At 35.0% G+C, this 27270-nt stretch overlaps 1 protein-coding gene across 1 annotated transcript in view; it reads left to right on the top strand.

Annotated features, from left to right (window-relative positions):
• The window catches only part of SNTG2 (syntrophin gamma 2), a 139416-nt gene extending 113998 nt beyond the window's left edge, over positions 1–25418 (top strand). The window contains exons 16-18 of the mRNA XM_052701721.1: positions 7939–8031; positions 13417–13527; positions 23388–25418. Coding sequence (XP_052557681.1) covers positions 7939–8031; positions 13417–13527; positions 23388–23519 — 336 coding nt within the window. The 3' untranslated portion in view covers positions 23520–25418. The remainder of the gene's footprint in view (positions 1–7938; positions 8032–13416; positions 13528–23387) is intronic.
• Positions 25419–27270: the final 1852 nt, after the last annotated feature.

Below are 27270 nucleotides of genomic sequence, written 5' to 3'. Positions count from 1 at the left end.
AAGTACTTGCTGTTTGTTTTGTACTGTTACATAATTTTACGTGTGTAATTGTGTTAAAAAAACTTTCAGAGGATTCACAAGAGCAAGTTTTATTGTGTCAACCACACCCCTCATTTTGATGCCATCAGCAAATTTGCTGAGGGTATGCTCAGTCCCACTGGCTGTCATCGATAAAGATGTTAATGTTTATATTCTAAATAATATCCATAAGCACCAATATTTGGATGAGATTCTAGTAATTGTACTGTAGTACAATGCTTTGTGATGAAGCAGCACAATATTGTTGTTCTGAAATAATATATAGTTAGAGAGTCATTGGAATCCCAGTTAGCATTATTTTGTGGACCAAAGGTTTTATCCCAACCAGTTTGAGATCTAGATGAGAATATACATTGCACAAGAAGAGCAATTGATGCACAGGTTTCCATAAGACATTTTATCACATAGTCTGATATTTTCATTAAAGAACAACTGGAAACGATTATGCATAATCACTGTTGTGTTTTTTTTAAATGCCTGCTGGTCAGAACAACATTTGTCACACCTGTGCTTCAAGTCGTTAATCGTTTGTTGTTCCTAGGGTAAATGATATTTTAGCTAAAAACCTTTATAAAGCAGCTTATGGTTAGAGATGAGCATTCAACAAGCAGCTAAGAGCAGGAAAGGTGGAATGCACTTGTCAGTGATGTGTAGTTTGTGTGTTGTCACTGCATAGTGACCAAGCTGCCTGGAAGCTTCCAAACAGATCTGTCTGAATCTCTTTAATCTATGAAATGAAAAAATATGATAAGTGAATGTGTTAGATTTAGAGAAAACTGATTTAAAGGAAGCTTGTGGTGTTTGGAACCAGGCAGCAAAAAAAATGTTTACTTCCCTGAACTCCTCAGTGGCACAGTGTGCTAAAGGCGTTTTCCAGTCATTCTCCAGTGACATTTTGAATTAATCTTGTTACAACCCAAGTTTGGTATAATCAGAGTGGATCTTAGGATCTGTGTCCCTGCTGGCAGTGATGTAGTATCTTTCCACTCATCTTTGAATTGCAGGTAACCTGACTGTTCTAGCTAGTGTCTGAGATGCATAGAAGATTTCAAATATTTTAGCAAGTCTGCAGTCAAAAGAAACATGCTGATTGTTCCTGGGCATATTTTGGAATTAAAAAGTGTTTGATTGGTCGAAATCATCAGCTGAAATTAAGCAAGAAACATTCACTTAAATTAAAAAAAAAAAAAAAAAAAAAAAACAACCAGAAAACAAGCAGAAGTTAGGCAACCTGAATAACCAATAACTGACATATTTTTTGCCACAAATCTCTTAATTCCTTAATTCTTCATGGTAAACTAAGAAGATGTAGAACAGGAGATGTGAATAATATATATAAGGTTAAATACAGTTGGCAATGCTGTCTTTTTTTTCTTTTTCTCTTTTTTTTTTGTGATAACAAAGCATATATGAAGCAGGCTTATATATAGGAATACCTTTAATAATAGAAGTGCTACCATCTACTATTTTCAGAAGATACTTCATTCTCATTTCTGAAACAAACAACTTGAATATCTTTTTTTAAATTGAGGTGAAATAATAGATAGCAGTTAGATTAAGTTAGATTCATAGGGTCATTAAAAGTTCATTATCAGTTTGTTACCAGAAGTGGTCAGTTTAATTACACAATTAAGCTTTAGATTGTTTCCATTCTGTACAGAAGGATTATTACAATTCCAGTTTAATTGCTTATCATCAGAAATACCATTAAATTCAAATTCATTTTCATGCTAATGCAAAAAAACAACAAAAACAAAAACAAAACAAAAACACTCACATTCTCCAAAACCTAAAGAAAGATGAAGAGAATAGTATGCATTAGCTGTAAATATAATTGTAGAAGTGATTGCTATGTTCATAAAAATTATTAATAATTCTGCAATTCAGACACTGTAAATCTCTTTCATTTTCTGCAATAAGAACTGATTTACAATGATACTGAAGAAATTCTTCTTTACTTGTTCTATATTTTAAACATGATAAACATAAAAATGTGGATTTTCATGTTGCTACACAAGCATTTCTGAACACGGCATTCTTAAAATTACAAATGATCCATATTAAAAGTTTGATCTAAACCCTTACATTTATATCAATATATTTTTACTTATCTATAAATACATAGATTTAGTTAATAGTGATGTGGTGTAATATAATTTGATTACTTTTTTCCAGAGGATATTACAGAATTGAATAAGGAAGAAAATATTCAAGTTACTCTAAGGGAAGTTTGAATTTATAGATGAATATGATCCTAGCATTATGAAATTTAACATTCTGCTTTCAAAAGTGAGCATTCTCTATTTTCTCCCCCTATTTTTTTTAATAATATGGTAGAAAACCAAAATTCCAATTGAAGCATTGATTAAGAATCTAATTTTGTTCTGCTAATAAATAATTTAATTGCTCAGTTGTTTTTGAAATGAACTGGTAATGTCTCTTGTAGGTACTTCTAATTAAAATTGTCTCTGCACTGCAAAATTAGTAGTATTTTAGAAAAGATAGGAAAGAAAGATCATTTAATTTATAATAAAGAACTGTCTCTAAAAACAAGTCAGCACCTTTGCTGAAGTCCACTAGTAGATTTTCACTAAGATGAATGATTCCAGCCTGATTACTGAGAATCTGCTTCTGGTATGTGGAAATATCTGTGAGGCAATCTCTAAGTTGTAAAGCAGCATTCATTTCACTGTCACAACTTTCTTTCCTTCTGCAGGAAAAAAAAAAACAAAACAAAACAAAACAAAAACACAGATGCTACAAAACCACAGAACAGTTGCTCAATGACAGAGATGAGGAAGCCCAGTCTCTTACCTGTGGTTAGATAACATAACTATTTGTTTCAGTTAGGCCACCTATTGTATGACAGTGATTTTACTAAGTGTGGTCCATATTGTAATGGCTGACCTAGACGTAGAAGTTCCAAGCATCACAGTGTCCTGAGAAAGACACCATTTAAATTGTGAATGCATTAAGTAAAATTTTCTAAGGCACTAACAACTGAGCTGGCACTACTTCTGCCAAAATCAGTAGAAGTTTAAATTGAAACTGAAAAGAGACATTGTCTGAATTCTTAGAAAAATCTTGCTTTTAGTACCAGTTTCTTGAACAGAAACATATATGCTGAATATGTACATATCTGTTCTTAAAAATAAGACACAAGTGTAACGTCTTCTCAAAACTACTCTTTTATACTAATATCCAATAAACCATAAAAAGAAAAAAAAAAGATTAAGTAGTAATTTCAGGGCATTAGATGCAGTTTCTCCTGTAATTTTAACTGCAGATCTTGTAGGCACGTACAAGAATATTTTAGATTTGTTCTATTTCAGTGAAATGGTTTTAATTGTATTTATCCATAGTTATTGCAGTTCTGTAAATTTTTAATTGTGACATCATCAATCCTTTATGCCCAGATGAGAATTTGAACTTGATGTATTTTTAAGCTTTCATTCATTCATACACACAGAAATGATTTCATTGATCCCTTTGCAAAGGTATGTGGACCAAGAAGACGTCTGAGGTTTGAAAATCTGTTCTGGATGAAATTTCTGAAAACTTTCACTCTTTTGATGTTTTATTTCATCTTAAGTTCATTTTATGATATGTCTTACAGATTCAGATCATGAATGTATTCATATGCAGTATAAATATCTTTTTCTTTTAATTTTGATAATATACAATATATTTTTTCTCCACAATAACTATTGGAGGTTTTTATACTCTGGAAAGCCAAGTAATATACATTGTAAACTCAGCTTTTTGGAATTTTAAAGATTTTTAAAAGCACTTCTGTTCAGCACAGATAATTCTGTACAAAAACACTGTTCACAATTTTGCAGGCTGTCTTCAGAATTAAGGGGTTTGTAAGTATCCTGGTACTTACTGTATGTGGGCTGAGATCTATTTCTCAGTACAACAATTGCAAATTTTATGCTCTTTCCACATATCCACACTGATAGAAAGACTAAAGAAAGTATGAAATATATTTATATTGTGTCTTCTAAACAGAGAAAAAATTATTTGGTATTTGGGTGCTATTAAAATTCAACCAGTAAAAAAAGGGAACAAAAGAGTCTTTTACTAATATGATTAATACATTGATTAGTTATTGATTTCTTGGGAAAACTCCTTACAATTAAATTCAATTATTATTATGTTAATCTCTAATAAAATATGACCAATAAAATAGGCAAATAAAAATTCCAATGTCCTCGTCTGCATAAAACACACTTCCTTAAGTCTTTATGAAATAATGTGCTTTGTTAAGAAGTCAACTGTTTTAGTAGGAAAAACTGCGTAGAGTATTTCTAGGTGTTTTTTGTTGTTTTGTTGTTTTGTTTTTTAATTTCATTTTGATCTATATAAGGCTGATCACTATAATTTTATCGACATTGACAGACAAATCTTGAAGAGTTAGAGCTTTGCCATTAACTCTATCAGAGTTGGGAGTCATTGCTAAATAACCAGTGCAAAAAGCATGAATTATTGTTATTGGGTTCTATATACATTGACTGGTAGTTGATTGTTATAATAAAAAAAAGATCAGAAGCACATGATGATGGCTGTTTTATACTATCTGGAATGTATATTGCTCTTACTGTCCAGATAAAGGTGAATTCTCATAATTTTAATGTTTATTTTACATATAATCAGGATGACTTGTCTCAGAAAAAAAATGATGTTTATAATGTAAAAAAATAGATTAATAAAATTATGTTGCTAATTTGAATGTAAATATTTTTTTTTACTCTAAATAAAGAACATGTTTTGTTAAGATTTTCCCAGCTTATGGATGATATATTATTTCTACAAAGAAGCACACTGTATATTTTAACTAAAAATTAATTATAAAATTAATTATAAGGAATGTATAGATATAAAATGTGCATACTGTCTTCATATGGATATGATACTTTCATATGATGCTTTCACACAATCTAACACAAAACTGCCCAAAGAAGAAGCTGGGACATCCATCACTTCTGCATTATACCTACAATTGAACTTACCATCAAGGGGGCAGGCTCCAGGATCCTGGCTAATAAAGTAGGATGGATCAAAGCTGAGTTCTGGGAAATGTCTACATCTATGGGAAAGATAGTGAGCGCACCCAAATAGCAACTGTTAAAGTCTCTCAAGACCTGGAAGGACAGATATCCGTGCCAAAAATATACCTTCATTCTGCTTCTGAATAGACACAAGAGATCTAACAAATTCTGTGAGTCATAAATGGTGTTCTGTTTGCAGTCATATTGTGAAATTAATGATCATTTTGTGAAATAAACATATATGCATTGTGATGCTGATATCTGAAAAAAAAAATACAAGGAGCACTTTAATTGTTTTTTGTTACAAAGTATGAATGATCATTCTAGAACTCACTTTTGCTTGGATTGATCTGGAATATATACTACCATTTTCTGATCTGACACAGTTCAAACATGACACCTTCCTTTTAATGGTATAATTCTTCGTACTAAAGAATCAAATCAGTATTAAACTCACAGTCTACGTTCTACAAACTATATTCAGAGACACCAAGATTATAACTGGAAAACTTTTACAGCTGCTCAAGCAGTGCTAGCTAAAGAACATCTCTATGCCACGTTTGCTAATGTTTTGAATCTTTTTAAACACAAGCTGTGTAAATGCAGTTGTTAAAATTAATGTGGCTATTTGAATATAAGTGCATGAATAGAAAAATATTTTAATGTGTACCATTAAGTGATACCTCTCACCTATCTCTATTGATAATATTCAAGTGCTCTGTGATAAACCAGTATTGGACCTAAGCCCAGAAAAAATCTCATTTCCATTTGGTAAGGAAGATTGTTTAAAATAACGTAAGTTTTTCCTCTCTGTTGCTTCAACTATGAGTTCTCTTGTCGAATACACCTGCAAAGCACTGACTAGTATGCTAATATGCAGTACTACCTTTTTTTTCTTTTTGTTTTTATTTCTAGAGAATTACAGTGGAAGACAGCTAAACCCAGATTTCTATTGTTAAACTTCTATGTAAACAATAACAAAGGGTAATCAAATAATTGTAAATGTATGGCAAGTCAATTGCGAAGGCTGGAATGAGAAGGCATAGTGTTCTGTGTCAGTGTGAATGAGCAGGGTTGAGGATCCTTGTAACAGTGCTCTCTGAGAACCTATTCAAAGTCACTGAGTGTATGCCAGAGGCAAGCTTTTAAATTTAATAACTGCAATCTCTTCCCTGTATGGCAAAATGCAAGCAACTTCCGTTGTAAATAAAAAAACTATGAGTATTTTTCTTTTTTTTTTCTTTTTTTTTTTTTTGTAAATATAGACCCTGATACGTTTACTTGTAATGGTTATCACAGTGAAAATGCAGCACAGACTGTTTGTCTTTAGTATTTGTCTGCCAATCATTTTTAAAACAGTTCCAATATTTGCAAATATTGAATATTTGTAAAATCTCCATGCTGATTATGCATGAATAGTTTGTTTTAATAACCGCCATATGTGGCTGAGCAATTAGAATGCTTACTCATTAGGGAAATCTAATTTAATATATTTTCAAAACTGCTTTGCTGAGTCAAAAACCATTTGTTTTTTACCTCTTTAGTTGGAAAATAATGGAGAATAAGCTGAGACTGATGCTTGATACTGCCTTATGGTTCTTGAACAATACGTGGGAATATTTAAATACTGTTATAATTGATTATTGATTACTGAAATCTTTTTAGTGCCAAATAATATGAGCTTTGAACACCAATAAGCAAAGTAATTTACTTGGAAATAATGTATATTTGTCACCGTTCAAATGATTATAATACTAATCTGTACTACTATGTGAGTTTAATTCCCAGCCCCCTCAAAACCCTACATAAAATTTAAATCTGTAATCTGTAAATATTTCTTTAAGTAGTAGAAGGAGGGAACCATCAGAGATTATACACAAAATTTTTGAAGCACAACTCTATTGCACAACTTTCACCTTAAACAATTGTATTAATGTTTTCAGTCTCCTTCAGACCATTCTTGTATTAATACCATTTTTTGGCATTGAAGAAATAATACAGATACAAAAATTCATGCAAACAAATGTTCAAGGGTGAGGCAAACGTGATTAAAAACTATCAACAGGAGAAAAATAATGCTCCCTTGGAAAACCAAAATTAAAAAAAAATCAGATTTCATAAAGTTCAAGAGTGTATATATATATGTGTGTAATATTTAAAATGAATGGTAAGGTCAGATGGGAAGAAGCTGATCTATCTCTATTCATGCTGACTTTTTACTGAGTAGCTCTTTACTATTTACTTTAATGCTCATCATGCTTTTCTAAATGACACATTCTCTTATGCTTACAAAATCCAGCAAAGATGCCAGGTATCTTAAAATGCATGCTAAGAGAATCAGCTGGCATTTTTCAGTCATTCAAGTCTACACTTGAAGAAATGTTGCAAGGTGAAAGCTTGTCTTCAAATTTTCTATCAGAGAAATAAGGAAGTCGGATAACTGTTACAATTAGATTGCAGTCACTAAACATTGAGGCACTTTTACCTGCACATCGCTGGAAATGATGTGAGAAGTCATACGTGAGGTCTAAGCAGTTCTCAAAAAGTTTTGAAATAGTCAGTACTGACTTTTTTCTATGTAGCATTTTATAATGATGGTTCCCAAGAATACAGTCTTTATTTTGAGAAGAGTGATTCACTACAAAGACCTCCAGTTCCTCTCTAGCTCACAGACCTGCTATGAAGGTGGTCAGAGGTTTTTGGCAACTTTAATATAAAATACTGTAAAGTAGTATGAGTATTGTTAGCTAATTGTCTTCTCAAGCACACAAAAAAAATCACATAAAGTATTATCATGTGATATGTGAAGTTGGTGGTTGTTCTCTCAAAATTCATCTCTTTTTTCCAGTCTAAAACGTATATGTGCAGTTGGCAAGGGGATACTCTGTGTTTCACAGTTGACTTTGCTCTGGGATTTACCTGTTTTGACAGTAAAACAAAGGTAAGAAAAAGAAAAGAAAACATAACTCAGCTTTATTTCAGTGTTCTTTAAGTTATCAGTAACCCTATCTTTTATACTGATGTGGAGTATTTCTTTCTCAAACATACTGTTCTCCACTGAGTCAGTCTGGGACTCGAAGAGGGTAATCTATTTGTGCCATAGCATGTAAAGTAGATACTGGATAAATATATATAAAAAAGTAATTTCCTTTTCAAGCAATAATAGGAAAAAAAGATTATGTGCAGTAGAGTGCTTGGTTTCTTAGTAACAGAGAAACGTCCAGATTTTGAAAAGATTATCAGTCATGAAAAATATTGAACTTTCACCTATTTGTTCACATTCTATTTGTTTTGAAGCTACAGATATAAAATAGAATGAATTATTCTTCCATCATAAGAAATTTAGGCTATATCAGAACAGCACAGAAAAAGCGCAAATGCATTCCAAAGTCAATCTATGTGATTAAATTCAATTTTCTTGCAAAACTGAATGGCTTTTAAAGGACTATAGGGAATGGTTTATGGCACATGACGACTTCCAAACCATATCTATAATTCTACTGTTTTAAATAAAATCTGTCATCATTTTTTTGTGAATTTTTAGATTTGTTTCCTGGTGAAAATGAGTTTGAATTTTAAGAAGTTTCTACCTTAGTACAGCTGTTTAGTATGAGATCTGTACTCCAAAATATGGTCTGCAACTACTAACTGAAATGATTTTACAATATATATTAAAGAAATTCATTTAGTCATTTTGATTTAAAAGAAAATACAATGCATTTTGAAACACTGATGCAGGATCTAGTTTTTGTATGTTGGCATTTTTTGTATTTTTGGCTCAATTACACAAATTTATTGAAATTTCAGTGCAGAGAAATAATAACCAGTATAGTTGTTATTTGGAAATTCAGACAACTTGTGCTGCATGTGCTATCCTATAAATAACATGAAAATTCAGAAAATATATTTGCATACTTTTCCATGCCTTTGGTGATAATACATTCTGAAATTGTACTCTGCATAGCACAATTTCCTCATAGCCACAAATTAAGTATAGACAGCAAAAGTCTAATTAATTTAGACTGTATATAATGTTTATTTTACATCTGAAGATTGATTTAGTGTAATCCTCCTTGAGAACTGTGAACTTCTCTGTTGAAATTCATTTTCACAAGACCAGAAAATTATTCATAATTAAAATCTCATAGTATGTAGAAATTCTACTAGTAGAACCAAAGTATTACCTATAGAAAGAGTAGGGCCTTAACCCAGCATGCCTACCATCATTATAGTTGATGGTGTGGAGGCTTCAGTCAAATTTTGCTTTTGTAGTATCATAAAATGGCTTGGTCGGAAGGGACTTTAAAGACCACCTAGTACTAACTCCCTGCTGTGGGCAGGGTTGCCACCCAGGGCTGCCCAGGGCCCCATCCAACATGGCCTTGAACACCTCTGGGGACATAGCATCCATAGCTTCTCGGCAAACTGTTCCAGTGCTTCACCACCTATGAGCAAAAAAATGCCTCCTAATTTCTAACTTATATCTCCCCTCTTTTAATTTAAAGACATTCACCCTATCCTATCACTTTCAGACCATGTAAAAAGTCAGTCCCCTCCTGCTTGTAAGCTCCCTTCAAGAACTGGAAGGTCTCCCTGGAGCCTTCTCCTCTCCAAGCAAAACAAGCCCAGCTCCCTCGACCTTTCTTCACCAGTGCTCCAGCCCTCAGAAATTCTTCATGACCCTCCTATGGACACATTATAATTGCTCTGCTTCCTTCTTGTACTGGGGGCCCCAAGCCTATACACGGTACTCCAGATGGGGCAGAGCAACTGAGGATAATCCCTTCCCTCTCTCTGCTGACATCCCCTCTTTTGATGCAGCCCAGGATACTGTTAGCCTTCCAGACTACAAGTGCACACTATTGTCTTACGTTAAGCTCTGCATTCACCAGGATCCCCAAGACCTTCCCTGCCGGGCTGCTTTCAATGCGTTCTTCTCCTAGTCTGTAGACATATCTGAGATTGTCTTGATCCAAGTGCAACTTAGCCTTGTGGAACCTTATGTGGTTCAGGTGAGCCTACTTCTCAGGCTTGTCCAGTTCCCTCTGGATGGCGCCCTTTCCGGACCAGTCACGGGGGTCCAATATCTCTCTGGCAACCCTCTGCCTGTGACCATTCAACCAACTCCTTATGTACTGAATAGTCTACTTTCAAATCCATGTATCTCCAATTTAGAGATAAGAATGTGATGTGGAACCACATTAAAAGACTTGCAGAAGTCCAGGTAGATGATCTTCTTCTATTTTCTGAAGCCATCACTCCATCGTAGGCCACCAGATTTGTCAGGCATGATCTTCCCTTAGTGAAGCAATGCTTGTCACAATCACCTCTTCATCCCTCATGTGCCTCAACATAGCTTCCACAAGGATCTTCTTCATGATCTTCCCAGGAACAGACATGAGGCTCACCAGCCTGTACTTTCCCATATCTACATCAGCCATTTCCTTCGGGACCCTTGGATGTGTGTCACTGAGCCCCATAGACTTGCTGCTTACCTAAAAGGAATAAAGAATAATATTAGACATATTAATTCTATTGTTAAGCTGGAAAAATTCTGGAGAGCTCATATGCATTTACTGTTTTTCTCTGTGAGAGATGGATATGTTCTTTGTGTCTCCAAGCATGTGTGAAGCAATAATGAGCAGCTTCTACACTTACTTCTTACTGCCCATTAATGTCAGCTGAAGTTGATGGTGTTGCCCTACAATCTTAGGTTTTTTAGATTATTTCTTTCCAACACTGAATAAGTTTGAACTACCAAAGTAATTAAGTTTTCATTAAGCAGCAATTTTGCTGGAAAAAAATATATATATGTATATATATTTTTTCTAGACAATGAATTTCAAATTAAGGTGAACTTTTGATGAAAAAAAAAAATAAATCCTTTTACAGCACAGCAGGTGCTCATACTGGCTTATTAAAATGCAGGGCAGTCTCCTGGTCTGACCTACAACTCTGAGCCTGGATCACACATTTTGGGCAATCAGCTCACTTACTTATTAAAAATGTTCTTTATTGCAGTTTGTAAAGAGATTGAAAGAGAGCCTTCTACATTACAAATGACAAAATAAAAAGGGCAAGAACTTTTCCTTAGGAGTTTATGCATCTTTTAGAAAACTCTTCATTAGAACATTTTTGGGGGATTGCCAAACATATTTGAAATAATTACTTCATTTCTTATATGTTCTGTTCTGAGGCTGTCATGGGACTAACACATTCAGATTTGGGGCACATCACAGAGACACCCTCGCAGTGCAGCTGCTTTGTATCTGATCACAGTTTTTTTCTATCAGTTAGCTTACTTGATTCAGCCCTTCCACTGTGCCTGCAGCTATCCAAGATAAAGAGATCCCAAAGTATACATATTCTTCTGCCTTCCAAAGCCATTTCTTTTTCCCCTCTGTGTCAACTATGGACTTCAGCAATGCCTGTTATTGCTAAATTGTTCTTGTTTTGTCCTCCCCTTAGAAGTTATAGTATACAGTGAGCATTCATCTTTATTATTTAGATATACACCTGTTTAAGATTTGAATGCCATTCAGACAGTGAAATTTGTTTATTAATGTAAAACATAAACAACTTCACAGTGCTGTAGTAAGGGGCAGTGATGTTCCTGTCTGCAGGGAACCAGAGGATGAAGTCAAGAGATTTCATAAAAATTTCATGCCTTGTTTTTTTGTATAAACAAGTGTACAAATAATTATTTTATTTATAGGGCATTTTCTCTCAAACTAACAGCATGATTCTAAAGATCATGAAGAAAATCATTGGAATCCATGAGGCAGCTGTCGTCATTTTAGGTAGCGATTATCATGTTTACGAGTTGTTCTTGATTCAAGTTGCCCATATCCACTACAAAAGCAAAACTGTTGTCTAATGAGACATAAAAAATCTTTATTTTCTCTTTCTTATCCTAATCATCTCTCAGTCTGGTATTTTTTATTATTTACCATTGTGGTAGCACCAAGATTAATCACAGTGAGGATATGTCAAGTTAAATGTAAATTTTTTATTATCACCATTGATATTAAGGTTTCTATTATAATAATTGGCAATGTTATGAAGAAGTAACGAAGTACTAATGAGTAAGGCAATAGTGCCCTTGAATTTACTAATTATGTGGCAGGACTACCCCATGTATGGAGTAATTCTAAACTCACCAGAATGTCTCTGCTCTCAGGTAGTGAAAATATCTGTTTAAAGTCATATAGAAAGAAATGATTTTTCTGTAATGACATCTGACTCACAAAGCAGCTAAACCACTCCAAATCCAATGCTATCTAGAGAATATTGAAAAAATTCACAGATAAAAAGTGAGAAAATTTGCAAGTGAAGATATCACTGGCCTACATGAAGAAAGTGTTTTACAGTAAGGTATACTAAAAAATGGAACAAAGCCAATTTTTTCTGACTGTGTGATTTTGAAATGGCCTTCAAAGCATTTAAATTGAGTTTCATCAGCAGTGTCCAGAGACTGAATCATGTTTTGCCATGTAAATAAAATTTTCACTAACATTACAGATATTAAGAAAACATTAGTGGAAGGTTTGTATGCAATCTGTTAACTGTTTTTTGTAATTATACATTTGTAGATATCAATAGAAAACATTCAAATGCAGAAGATGATACTGGTTTCAAAAGCATGGTTTTCTAGCATTTTCTTTTGAAAAATATCCCCATAACAATTAAAAATTTCTGTCAATCTGTAATTTGCCAGCAATAGTAAGTGCTGCAAAAGCTTGCAAGAATTCTAGAGTTCCTGTATAGTTTAGAAACAACTGTGTAATTTAGAACATATCTTTTATAATTTGCAAGACCAAGATTTTTTTTAATATATAAATATAGCATATTTATAGCATATTTAGCATATTTATCTTTGGATTTCAAACCACTTCAAAAATGCTTTTTGACAAAGGTATATTGAGCATCCCAATGTCTGTGTAAGACACTTACCTACATTGTGCAGATGAGCCAGATGAAAGATGACAGATCAAGATATGGTGGGAAATTGTGTTTATAATGAAACTGATACAAATATCCTAATGAATACTTCTAGAAATAAATCTTTTGTAATGGATTTTGAAATTATATCACATAGGCAATGGAATCATTCAAATTTCAGAGAAGTTCCTTTTTTTTTTAATTAGTGTGTATTGATATCACCTTTTATTCTCAGACATGATGCAAAGCTGTGAATTTTGTTTGCTCTGCGGCCAGCTTGTATTTACTGACCCAATGCTTTAGCTTAATACATAACCATTAATCATTTATCTGTAGTTGTAGGTAACTGTGTAACAAGTCCTTAATCAAATTTCTTTCTCTTCAGAACGTTCTGTGGAGGTTTAAATTCTCTCAGCTGAAAGGCTCTTCAGATGATGGGAAAACAAAAGTAAAGCTGCTTTTTCAGAATCCAGACACCAAACAAATAGAAACAAAGGTAAGTGACATAATCTTTCTCAGCTTAGTGAAAAATGAAATGGAACAATCAATTCCATTTACTGCTGTGCTTGCATTTAGTGAACTGCAAATCATAGTTTATATATTTTTATCCTGCTCTGTAGAAACACCACAATGAAAAGAATTGAGGTATTTTATTTATTACACTATTTGTACAAATGTGTTACTGAGCTGTGTTTTGATGGCATAATAATATAATATATAAAAACTTTTTAAAGAGGATGAAGCAAAAAAATATATCTGTTTAACTACTAAATACAAATTGCAGACTTACAACTTCAAGCAAATACAAGCTTAAGATTTACAGATAAAATAAAGTGCTGTGTAATATTTATTAGCTTAATAAAAAAGAAATAATCTCACAAGAGGACAAGTAATTCTTGAAACATTCTAGTGCATTCAGTACTGCGACTCAAGAGTTCTCAGTGCTTTGCAAGATCTGGCATTAAGCTGTGGCAACATGCTTTCTCTACTGAGGATGAGATACTGATGTATTTTATCTTCTAGAGATTATCAGATCTAGTTATGAAGCTTAGAATTCAGATTCCCAACTGAAGTTCATCAGTTTCTAATTCAGGATTGTACTTTGAATCATCATCTGGAGATACAACTGTAATGCCACAATCTGGCCTCAGATTCTCTCTGTGAACCTGGGCTTCTTACAGTTGTACACATAACTGAAGGGGTAGGATGAAAGTTGGAGAAATGAATTACCAAGGCAGTGATCGCTGATGAATAAAAGTGGTGAATAATTTAAAAAAACATAAATAAATGAATTGAGAATTATTCTGTCATGCAGTTCTGAAAGGAATGAGGATAACTTTGATGTGATATAACAAAGAAGTGAAGCTAAGAGTGAGTTCAGCTTCCAACTGAGATTTGGTAGACAAAACTCAATGAAAACAAAAAGCACATATAAATGTATTTGAAAATTCTCACTTTTACGCAGAGTTACACAGGTTAAAGTGACTTATAAAGTGAAAATTTGCTTCAGTGACTGTATTACAAAGGTAGCATAGATAATACCTTTAATTATTCTTTAAAATTTAAAAAAAAAAAAAAAAAAAAAAAAAACTATAAGGAAATAATCTCTAAACTTCCTTGTTCATCGTAAAGCAGCAACAAATATCATGTATTTCTTTGTACATCTATATTTATAAATTATTCAATTTTTCACCAGCAAACTGAACCTCAGTTTTGTGTTGGCACTGCAGTAGCAAATACAATAACATCATAAAAGATACAACACTATAATAATATGACTATAGTAGCAGGTCATTTCCACTTCATTTCTGATGGTTCTCCTTGAAGACGTAAAGGAACTGCTATCATCACTATATACGTGACCATCTGTTGGATAGAATTTAAGTAACTTGGAATTTAAGTCACCAAATAATAAAGTTTCATTTCCATTACATGTGAAATAAAGCTTGATACAGACATATAGAACATTCTACTGTATGTTGCTTGTCTCTTATCCATTCCAACTGTTATGCATGTAACTTAAGAACTCTGCATATTTGTCTGACTACATACAGTACTCTTTCTTCACTTCCTTCACACTTACTAACTTTTGCAATTAGACTGCAGTACAGTTTTGCTGCAAATGCTATGCTGTTTAAACAGGAGAATTGCAGGAGAGTGATTGTGGACAGATCAGCAAGTGTGTTTCTTTCTTTAGATTTACTATTTTCACCTGAGAGAAAATTTATTCCATATTAGTACTGCTGAGAGATAAAGGAAATTAAATAGTGCAAACAGAGCTCTCTATTTACAGCAACATTGATCTCTAATATCAAACAGCCATGATCTAGCACTCACACACTTCTGTATTTTATTAACATGGGTTTTTTGTTGCTGAAATCTGGCAATTTACTACTGAATATCTTGAGAGCTTGAAAAACATTTGCAAGATGATGATAGACATGAGTTAAGACTTTGACTGGATGACAGTGTTGGGCAGTCTGCTGCTGGAATTTAGTTTACGTGTGCTGGAAGGGGTGACTTTAGTTGGCTGCATTTAGACAAACATCTCCATAAAACTTTTCAGATGTTTTTTGTCTGCCAGTGGAACATTTGAAAGTGTTCCAGATTTGATGGTAGACAGTGGCATTTGGAATCACTGAAACTGGCAGAGAAAATCAATTTGATTCATTCTTATCCCTGTAGAACACTATTAAAAGACTTAAGGACAATACATAGAGTTGTAATTCATCTGGCATTTCATTTTGGCATAATGGATCTAGTTCTTATATTGGTAAGAGCACCATTTTATCTTATCTTTTGTTTGTGTAAATGACATTTGCAAAAAGGAGACCAAATAAAACCTTACAGTTGAACAAGCCTTCACACTCGTTTGTGTTTACCAGGGGAAGGTCATGCTTGACCAATCTGGTGGCCTTCTATGATGGAGTGATGACACTGGTGGACAAGGGAAAGGTGACCGATGTCATTTACCTGGACTTGAGCAAGGCCTTTGACATGGTCTCCCACCACATCCTTATCTCCAAATTGGAGGGATGTGGATTTGATGGGTGGACCACTCAATGGATAAGAAATTGGTTGAAAGGCCGCAGACAGAGGGTGGTGATTAATGGCTCTATGTCCAGGTGGAGGCCTGTAACGAGCGACGTCCCCCAGGGGTCTGTCTTGGATCCGGTGCTGTTTTACATCTTTATCAATGACATCAGTGATGGAATCGAGTGCACCCTCAGCAAGTTTGCTGACAACACCAAGCTGAGTGGTGCAGTTGACACTGTAGAAGGAAGGGATGCCATTCAGAGGGACCTCAACAGGCTGGAAAGGTGGGCCCGGGTGAACCTAATGAGGTTTGCACGGCAAAGTGCAAAGTTTTGTACTTGGGCCAGAGGAATCACAGGCATTTATACAGACTGGAAGGAACAGTCCTTGAGAGCAACCCTGCAGAGAAGGACCTGGGGGTCCTGATGGATGAAAAGCTTAACATGAGCCAGCAGTGTACTTTTGCAGCTCAGAAAGCAAATGATATCCTGGGCTCCATCAAAAGAGGGGTGGCCAGCAGGGACAGGGAGATGATTGTCCCCCTCTACTCTGCTCTTGTGAGACCCCATCTGGAATATTGCATCCAGGTCTGGAGCCCCCAGTACAAGAATGACAGAGAGCTGTTAGAGAGGGTCCAGAGGAGAGGCATGAAGATCATCAGGGGGCTGGAGCACCTTGCCTATGAAGACAGGCTGAGGGAGCTGGGCTTGTTCAGCCTGGAGAAAAGAGGGCTGTGAAGTGACCTAATTGCAACTTTCAGTACCTAAAGGGAGCCTACAAACAGGAGGAGAATCAACTCTTTGAAAGTGTAAATAACAGCAGGACAAGGGGAAATGGTTTTAAGTTGAGGGAGGGAAGATTGAGGATGGATGTCAGGGGGAAGTTCTTTAAAGAGAATGGTGAGGTGCTGGAACAGGCTGCCCAGAGAGGTTGTGGATGCCCCATCCCTGGAGGTGTTCAAAGCCAGCTTGGATGGGGCCCTGGGCAGCCTGGTCTAGTATGAAATGGAGGTTTGTGGCCCTGCATGTGGCAGGGGGTTGGAGATTCATGATCCTTCAGGTCCCTTCCAACCCTGGCCATACTGTGTGATTCTGTGTGTTTTTATAACAGTCTTAACAAGCTGGGATGTATTAGTACATTTGTTCTTTTCAACCATGATATGATAATCAAGCCCTGGTATACTTGTTAAAATTTAGAACTGAAGTTAGAATTACCTGTTCTGTTTTCACTTCCACACAACCAGAGCTAAAACCTAGATGCCGTTATCAGTGTTGTTTTGTTGGTTTGTTTGTTTTTCCCAAAAAGTATGATAAGTATTTCAGTCAGAAGGAATGAAGTTATATGCTGAAGAATACAGTAGTTGCACTCTTGTCAACCATTAATAAACATGGATACTCACGAATGTTCTTTAAGAAGTCAAGAAATACACGGGGTACAATAAGAGTCAGTACCTACATTATCTGCCTCTTACGTTATACAGGCTCATGTCTTGCTCAAATAGTGATTCAGTAGCTCTCAGAAATAATCAATAAAACTAAGTGTATGTGTGGTACCAATGCAACAGCCCTGTTAAGGTCTTTATGATATATAATACATCCATTTGTTACAAGTGGATGGGCAAAACAAAACCATATACATTTTTTAATCTGTCTCTGCACACATAGCGATCCAGATCAGTACACTGTGCACATATTTAATATTCTCAGTATCTTGCAGTTTTGCAGACTTGTCTTCACACAGGTTTAATGCAATCTTTCATTTTCTTTCTTGCTGCCCTCCTTTTAGTGTCTTTGTTGTATTTTACTTATTAGGATGCGTATAATTAACTAAAATAGTCTTGGTTATTGAAATATTAGATGTGTAAAATTTTTTCTAAATACTTAGAAACGGGCAATCTTGATTAAGGTAAGAACAGTAATCACAGAGGAATCAAGCAAGCAGAACAGTAGAGTTAGGTTATACAGGGCACATGAAATGTTTAGTTAGTTGTCTGCCTGGCTGAGTATGAGCAGAAATATATTATTTTAAAAAATAAAAACAAATTAAAAAAAAAAGTATCAATTCATTTATTTGAAATAATTTTAATTGGTGTTCTTTCATAGAAATAAGTTGATATTTCCTATTCTAAGTGTTGTCTCCAGTCAAAACAGTTTTGTCAGTAATGTGTATATTTCAACTATGTATAAATTATGTAATATAGAAATAAGAGCATATCATTAGTATCCAAAAGATGAATCACAGCGGATTAGACATCTCTGAAGTACACAGGAGGGAAAGCTCCAGCTTGGAAAAGGGAAAACACAGGAGGAAAAGCTCCTCTTGGAAAGAGTCCAGCGGAGGGCCACAAAGATGGTGAAGGGCCTGGAGCATCTCTCCTATGAGGAAAGGCTGAGTGAACTGGGTCTGTTCAGCCTTGAGAAAAGAAGACTGAGAGGGGACCTGATCCAGGTCTATAAGTATCTACGGTGTGGGGGGCAGAGTGGCAAGGCCGGACTGTTTTCAGCAGTGTGTGGAGACAGGACAAGGGGAAACGGCCAGAAACTGCAGCATAGGAAGTTCCACACAAATGTGCACAAGAACTTCTTTACGGTGAGGTGACGGAGCACTGGAACAGGCTGCCCAGGGAGGTGGTGGAGTCTCCTTCTCTGGAGATGTTCAAGACCTGCCTGGATGCCTACCTGTGCGACCTGCTGTAGGGAACCTGCTTTGGCAGGGGGGTTGGACTCGATGATCTCTGGAGGTCCCTTCCAACCCCTACAATTCTGTGATTCTGTGATTCTTGTAGGATGTATTCTAAACTCATAGAAACAGTGAGAACTCTGCAGTCGGAGCATTGAAAAGGGTGAACTCCTAGTGATGAGACATCTCTGTATTTGCTCTTTTCTTATCCAAAAACTCTAGCAAAATAGTATTGCTGGAACACCCTGAAGTTCTTGCCTACTATATGTGTTAGGTATCTCTGATCACTTATCTTGATAAATGTGTGCATCTTGGAAATGTATATACCTGCAATATGGGAATGAAATGCTTTATGAAGGGCTCTAGTCTCTGAGCACCCTTGGTTGCAGTTGGTCAAAGTGTCAAATGTTAGAATGAGTAGTCAGAACCTGAGGTTAAATTGTTCAATAATTTCATTTTATTTTGAAGCAAACCTAAGATTAAAGTGAGTACTGCCACATTTTATAATTTGTTGCTTTTAAAGATTGCAATTCAGGAGATTTCAACCTATATTTAAATCTTTAAAACCTTTGTCGTGTAAACCTTTTTGGGACTTATGTACATTGTTTTAGTTTTATAAACCCTAAACAATGAGAGTTAAATAGTGCAACTACTTCTTAATGAAAGTGTTTATATTAATTTTATTTTGATTTTACACTAGATAATATACCTACTGCCAATAAAATACTTATTTACTTATGTTCATATATATCAATCAAAATGGAAAAAAAACACTTCTTTACTCCCCCAAAAAACAAAATGAAGATTACATGTGCTTAAGTTCTTCAAAGGATTTTAATGAAAATTTACACTTCATTTTTCTTCCACAAGATCTAATTTTGAATACAAGGCCCAAATGAATACTTCAGAAACTGAATGCCAATTACTGGTTACCTAAATGCCTGGTTTGATATAATTTCTCAAGAGATTTTTCTTCTTTTAGGGTAATTATTTCTTGAGCTGTTGACTTGGAAGTACACAAAAGCAGAAGGTTGAGAGTAACATCCCTTAATGTTATTTTTTTTCCTCCTTATTTAACTAGATACGAATGATAATAAAATATAGCACATTCTGTCCATCAGTTATATTGGCTCACACATGTTATGAAGTGAAGCATTTAAAGGAACAGGAGTTTACAAACTTTTTTGCAGTGACATATATGATGGACATGTTTCAGAATACAACATTGTCACAGAGTTGACCAGATCAATCTATGTCTGTGACAGGGGGGACAGGCCTCTGCCCTCCCCCCCCAACCCAGTCGCACAAAAAATGGGAAGGAAGGAAGGAAGGAAAAGAGCAGCGGCAACAATCTATGGAGGAAAACTTATTTTACTATAATATTGGAATACAAGATAACACAATATATACAATTTAATTGAAATTGAGATTAATAAATCAGACAAGATGAGAGAGAGAGTTCCCAGGACCGATTCAAACCTGAAAACAACCAAAAACAAAACAAAACAAAACAAAAACAAAAAAACCAAACCAAAACAAACAAACAAAAAAAAAACATAGAACCATGACAAACATTTTGGTAAACTTGTGCTGGCTGTCTAGAGACTGGAAGTAGCATGAAGTGCTATAGCAGTTTGCATTCCACTTCACATGCATGGAATGACATATTCAGAAAGCTCAGCACTGTAGTAAAAATTATCAAATTATTTATCAGATGATGAATTACCCAAGACGTGTTATATGCATATAAATATCTCTGCTTACATATTCTTTGCAGGACTTAGGGTCTGAAAGCATTGTTCTCTTGTTCTGTGTGCTCACTATAATCACTATGAGGAAGACAGTTTGCTGCCAAAGCTTCCTCTGTCTGAAAGTTACAATGTGTGAGGACTTTCTGAGAGCTTCCTTGGATGTGTAGTAGAAAACAAAGGTACTTGTAAAACTACTTAACATGCTAGAAAGAGCATATCCTGGGAGCATGTTGAATATGATCCCATTACGCTTTTTGTACATTAATATTGCTTATTGTCATCTTATGCTGGAGAAAGTAGATGGTAGCAGAAGTTAAATTTGTCTGAGAATAATAAATTTGCTTATTGGAAAATAAAATACCTGAGACAATAAGCTGTATATGCCTGAGGTTTTAAAGAAATCATGCACAAGTGTTGGAAAAAATCCTCATAGTCTCCTCTTCATCACGAACTGATGCCCTCAATGCATAGACATTAATATTTATTGCAGAGGGAGGCTGTGATTGTTTCGCTTCTGTGGATCATCACTGGTGACAGGTGACAGGATGAGGGGAAATGGCCTTAAGTTGCATCAGGGGATGTTTAGGTTGGATGTCAGGAAAAACTTCTTTACAGAAAGGGTTGTTAAGCACTGGAATAGGCTCCTCAGCGAGGTGGTTGAGTCACCATCCCTGGATGTGTTCAAAAATCGTTTGGATGTGGTGCTCAGGAACATGATTTAGCAGAGGGTGGTTGAGTTCAGGTAGTATGGTCAGGTTGTGGTTGGACTTCATGATCTTTAAGGTCTTTTCCAACCTGAGCAATTCTGTGATTCTGTTATTCTCCAACACTGAAAGTCTGATACCACCTTGTCCTTCTTTTGCCTTTTTATTTTCCACGTCTCCAATCACAATCCCACTAGAATTCCTAACTATTTTCAGAATGAAGCATTGGAAAGCCAAATATTGACTTGGTTTTATTACTGCAGTATGTGAGGTACAGTAAGTATGTAAAATTTGCATTGCCCTATTTGCAGTCTCATCAATATAGAAAAATCAACAATGAACCTCTGGGTTTGACCATTTTAATCAAATATATATGTATTAAAATAATTCAAAATCTCCAATGAGTTCATTTCATTCAGACTGTTGGCGAAGTATTTATACTGTAAAAATTCTTGTGAGAATTAGTTTCAGAGGGAAATTGGATGGAAATACTGTGACCGGTATCTCACCTATTAGTTGTGTCTACTTAACGAATCCATATTGATTTTATTTCTACTGAGCCTGATACAACTTTTTTTTTCAAAACAAAGCATTGTACAGGAACTTACCAAGCAGAAGCGAAGCAAAGAAATATGGCTGAACTAATTCACACATTTTCCGTGAACGTTGTTATGGCTCATGAATCTCACCTAATGCTTACAGGTTGCTTTTCAGTAATGAAATCACAGTATTAATTATTGTGTATCAGCACCTAGGTTAGTCATTATGTGCCTGAGATGTATGCAGTGACCTCTCATTCTGGTAATACTTACTGACACAGAAAACAGTATGATTACTATCACATAGCAGAGAGATATAAAATATTTATTAAATGTAATGCAAATATCTGTCACTGTAGTTGTTGCTTACTGCACAGTATGTTCATATACCAAGCTGATTGCAAGGATACCTGTCTTGTTATCTTCAGCTTCTGAAGGAATCAACCTATTTCAAACTAAAAAGCCAGTAAAATAAGGCTGTTGAAAAGGAAAATAAAATAAAATAACAACAACAACAAAACCCACAAAAGTATGTGTTAAAGGTACATATATCTGGAAAGAGCTTCATCACAAGCGAATTGGAAGTGGGATAATAAGAGATATTGGAAAAATAAAATCTGTGATGGAAAAATAAATCTCTAACGACAAAAATCTTTCAGTGAACACTATGCATCTGGATAAAATGGAAAACAGAATTTCTGATTACAATTAAGCATTCATTAGAAGTAATACCATTCCTACCTAGTAAATACAGATTTCAACAGAAAAGCGTGTGAAAATTAGCTTTTCCTGAACAGGAATAAAGACCAAATATTCTGAGGCAATTTTTGTTTAGAAAATACCATAAAGTACTGTGATATGAAAAGCAGAAGTGGTTAAATTTTCATTTTAAAATAAACAGGATATTTCCTGAAATGCTGTTGTATAACCAATACATTCAATAAATGTCCTGTTGAAACCTTCTCCTCAAACAGAAAACCATACAAAATGTCTGGTTGCAGAGTCTGTAAATATTACTATTGTGTAAATTGAATATTCTTTTTATTCTGTGTTTTTTGTCATTGCGTCAGAATATCACTTCATTTTTCTCTGGGTAGACTGGGAAACAGAAATATCATTTATGAAATACTTAATAATACAATCAAAGAAATTTGAGAACTAATTAGGAGTAATTCTGCCTTTCTTGCTGAATTAGGGCGCGTGAATTTCAAACACCCATATTTATATGTGCAAACTGTGGTGTGACTTTATCTTTGCTTCCATTTGCCTCTGGCCTCACAGTTTGCTTCTTTTACTGTCCTTTGAGGCTGCCAAACTCTGTGTCCTCCTCACCCATCCCCTGAATGGGACCTGAAACCACATCTTTAAATTCAAATATTTTGAAAGATGTGGTGATGTCTGAACATTTTTGTGAGTTGAATATTTTGATTGTCTAAACTGAGGGAATTGTAAACAGTAAAGCAACAAAGGATGAAATCTAAACTGACATACAGCAATGCCTGTGAATGAGCTATGTATAGACATCTTTAATTCTTAGCACATTTAAATTTACAGTTCCTTATAAATATTAAACATTATATCAAATGTTTATTAACCTGAATTTGAATTTCTTCTTTTTTTTTTTTTTTCTCTTGCTTTCTCTTTCAGGAACTTGAATTTCAGGATCTGACAGCAGTTTTACATTGTATTCACTCCTTTATAGCTGCAAAAGTGGCATCTGTGGATCCAGTATTCATAGACAGCCAGAGTATTGCGAGAAAATATATGTACAGTAACTGATATGTGACTATGGCAAATAAATTATTTTCTTAAAGAAAGTAGTTATTTCATGCACAATATTGCAACTTTGTGATTTTCTAAGTCTATGGTTGTGTTATCTGTAATGCTAACAGTTTTCACACTTTGTTTAACATTTTGAATCTATGAGTTAACAAATATTAAACTGAATCAGTTTGTTGTCTGCACTAATCTAATACTCTGAGCAGATATTCATTCAGTAACATTTGTGGTGTCATTTTGATTTCTGTTCTTATGGTCATGCATATCTACCCGTGTATTAGATAAAAACACAAATTAACATTTGAAAATGGGCGTCCAAAAATTAGGATTTTTAAGTGTATTTTGAAAATTGCTGTGCACAATTTCTACAGTCCTCACTGAAAAGAACTGATTATTGTAGAAAACTACAATAGGAAATGGACTTTCATCTTGCTTTGATGGGTTTGAAAATTTACAGTTCCTTGTTCCAGTATTTTTGAGGCCAGAGAGTTAGATCTGGCATAACACAAAGTAATCTGTCTCAGACTGAGGAAAAGATTGAAGCCCATAGTTGATTCTGGCCTTATTACGTAGCCTGAGTGTATGCAGAACGTATTGCTACATATGTATTTAAATACCTTGCCAGATCAACTGAAGAGCTTTGTTCTAAGCTGAGGAGCCTAACTGTAGGCACTGAGTTGTAGAAAACTTGCCATAGGATTTTCTTATCTGTTAATAAAGCTTCCATGAATCATTCATAGATATCACTCATATATTCCGTTAACAGTAACCTCCAGTGTGATGCTCTGTAACTTCGTTGTTTGACAGAGGATGCTCTCAATGGAGTGAACATAAAGAATTTTCTGGCCCATCCACCTCCTTTTTTTTTTTTTTTTCCCCACACCTCTAGCCCTGTCTTACATATATGCTTAAACACAAGTGAAAAGAGGATATGGGTCTATTTTTTGACTTGTTCTTTAAATTTCTTCTGAAATCACTTTCTTATTTGCACAGATAATGCTTCCTGTTACTAAAAAACTGTTGAAGGAAGACATTTTAATCTTAGGGGGAAGTAATAACAAGTATTCCAGGCTTCTGTGATAAAAATCTCAGTTGTTTTCAACTGTAGTTTTGAGGCAACATCATGCAATATTATGATTTTTTTTGAGAAATGTAAGAAAAAAATATTAAAAATCAGGCAATGTACAAAATGCATATACATCAATGTAATCAAACGTTCTAAATTATGTCTAAAAAGTGTCCTAGAATAAAAGCCTAAAATCAATGTATGCTAAGGAAAGTAGGTAGGTGCCTTTAAAAGCTCTTAGGTGAGGAGTCTTTTTACCTAACTTCGATGTCTGAATTTAATTAGAAACGTTCCACCTCTGTCTTAAGGCAGGTAACTGTCTTGAAAGACAGCAGTGGAGCCTTGGGCACTTAATTCTAAAGAATGCTTATCTGCCTATCTAAAGCATAGGCACAATTAAAGTGCTTATAGTTGGTGATCTGATCCTACCATAAAGATTGCCTAATGCAAAGTGGTATCTTGAGAGAAATTATTTTAAATGTTAGGGATGCTGTTTGCAATTCCATTGTTGTTTACAGACCTGATGTTTGCAAGGAGGGGTAATAGGACAGCCAACTCCCTTGAAAACATTTTTTTAGAAAAGCTGAGCAATATTTTTATTAATTGTAAATAAATTTTTATTATATTAAAAAATTTTAATTTAATTTTCAGTTTTGCTTTTAAATTTCAGCTTTTTATTTTTACTGAGATTTTAACATTGACAAATGGTAGCATTAGAAACTGAAAGGCTTTCTCATAGTCAATTCTCAATTATTAGCGTGAAAAAATTATAGATTACGAAGTGACTATAGATTGAAGCACGATGGAAATTTTGCTCTGTTTTGTTTTTATTCTCTTATGTACGAAGTTCAGCACTAGCTCGGCACTAGTGTAACTTGAGTGGAAAAATGTACTACTTACCACTGGATTAAGACTATGATCAGGCATCTAGACAATGTTACCATAGAATCATAGAATCACTAGGGTTGGAAAAGACCTAAAAGATCACCCAGTCCAACCGTTCACCTATTCCCAATAGCTCCCACTAAACCATGTCTCTCAGCACAACATCCAGCCTTTCCTTGAACACCCCCAGGGTTGGTGACTCCACCACCTCCCTGGGCATCCATTCCAGTCCCTGACCACCCTTTCTGAAAAGTAATACTTCCTAATGTCCAGCTTGAATCTGTTATGTTTTAAGTGTAATGAAAAGCACAGCTTATCTTTCCAAATATATTTCCACTTGCAGATGTGATATTGAGTGAATGTCTAGTGCCATGAATTTAAATCAGAGAGAGGTATATCACTGCCATATTAACTAACAGTCACTACAGCATAGACTAGGGCACTGGACTTGAACAATGCTATTGATTTATTAATCCAGTTCCTGGCATTCTTTGATCAAAGTTAATTAAAATCTGCAGAAAAATTCCTGTGCACAGTTATGAATTGAGTGAGCTCAGGTCTGTTCCCAATGAGTGGTTTTGTTTTGCTACCCAGTTTAAAACATCAGAGAGTTTAGTAGATATGTGTGTAGACCATGCCAGATGGACTTGGGGGTAGAAAGTAAGCCCTGACAATTTTAGTTTTAAATTTAGATGCTGCTAAAATTAAGCATGGAATTACAATATGGTGGCTGTGCTGAACCAGCCATTACTCAAATTCTGGAAATCCGACTTAATTCTTTTTTCTCTAAGATCTTAAGAATCAGTAAGTGTTTCAGAGTAATTGCCACTCTTGTGCCAGTAGTCCTGAAACTTATTACAATTATTATATGATTATCTGTGGGGGATAGAGAGAGGATAAACTCTAGTAGACATTGCAATCCTAAATCTACAACATAAATGTTTTCTATCTGAACTACATTAATTCTGATATAACTTCTAAAAAGGAATGCCTCTTCAGCAAAATGTGTAGGCCAATCTTTGTTGTACAAGTACTATTTATAAATGGCTGAATTTCTTTCTAAGGAGATTACCATAAATGCTTCTACTGTCCATATTTTGTAGCACCTCCCCACTTCCCTGAACATCATAGTGAAGGGAGTGTCACTGCAATATATTTTTTCTGCTTTTTTTGAACAAGTTGATCTAAGACAGTGATGTTTGCACACCTGTTAAAGCTTCTCAGCACATAGTGTTGCAGTGCCAAGGAGTTGGCATCTGTTCCCTTGAAAGAGTACAGAAATGCTCCTGCATGCAGAGCTCTGCCTTAGAAGCCTCCATCAGGGGAAGAGCCATTTCTACCTTTCCATGAAAGGAGACTGAGTGCGAGCTCTGAGTTGCCTCCACAAGCTGCCTGTGCCTGTGGCAACAGATAGGTTGTGTCTGCTAGGTCAATTCAATCTACTGTAGTTGAGTTTTGGTTCAGTGTAGTCTGTCCAGGTCCTCCAGTAAGTTTCTGAGGGCAAAGAGGATGGGCATTAGGAAGGAAGTAGTCTCTTTCCTCCACACATTTTTGAGAGATGAAGAGATGTCTGTGGTGATTTCTGTCCATCTTTCCAATGCATGGGAAGTGGATCAAAGCATTGCAAAACTTGAGGCAGGAGAAGGATAAACAGATGGACTGACTGTGCAATCTTAAAAGTCTTTTTACTCAAGCATGCAAGCTGAAAGTAACTATCACTCTGCATTTCACAGAGAAATTCTTCTTTCAGTGTACTGCTGTTTTACAATGATAATCACTGAGATATGGTTGCTGAATAGG

The sequence above is a fragment of the Tympanuchus pallidicinctus genome, unplaced genomic scaffold (assembly GCF_026119805.1).
Source record: "Tympanuchus pallidicinctus isolate F22 unplaced genomic scaffold, pur_lepc_1.0 scaffold1, whole genome shotgun sequence".
NCBI lineage: Eukaryota > Metazoa > Chordata > Aves > Galliformes > Phasianidae > Tympanuchus > Tympanuchus pallidicinctus.
The sequence above is the reverse complement of the archived record's forward strand: the minus strand, read 5'-3'. Positions and strand labels throughout refer to the sequence as shown.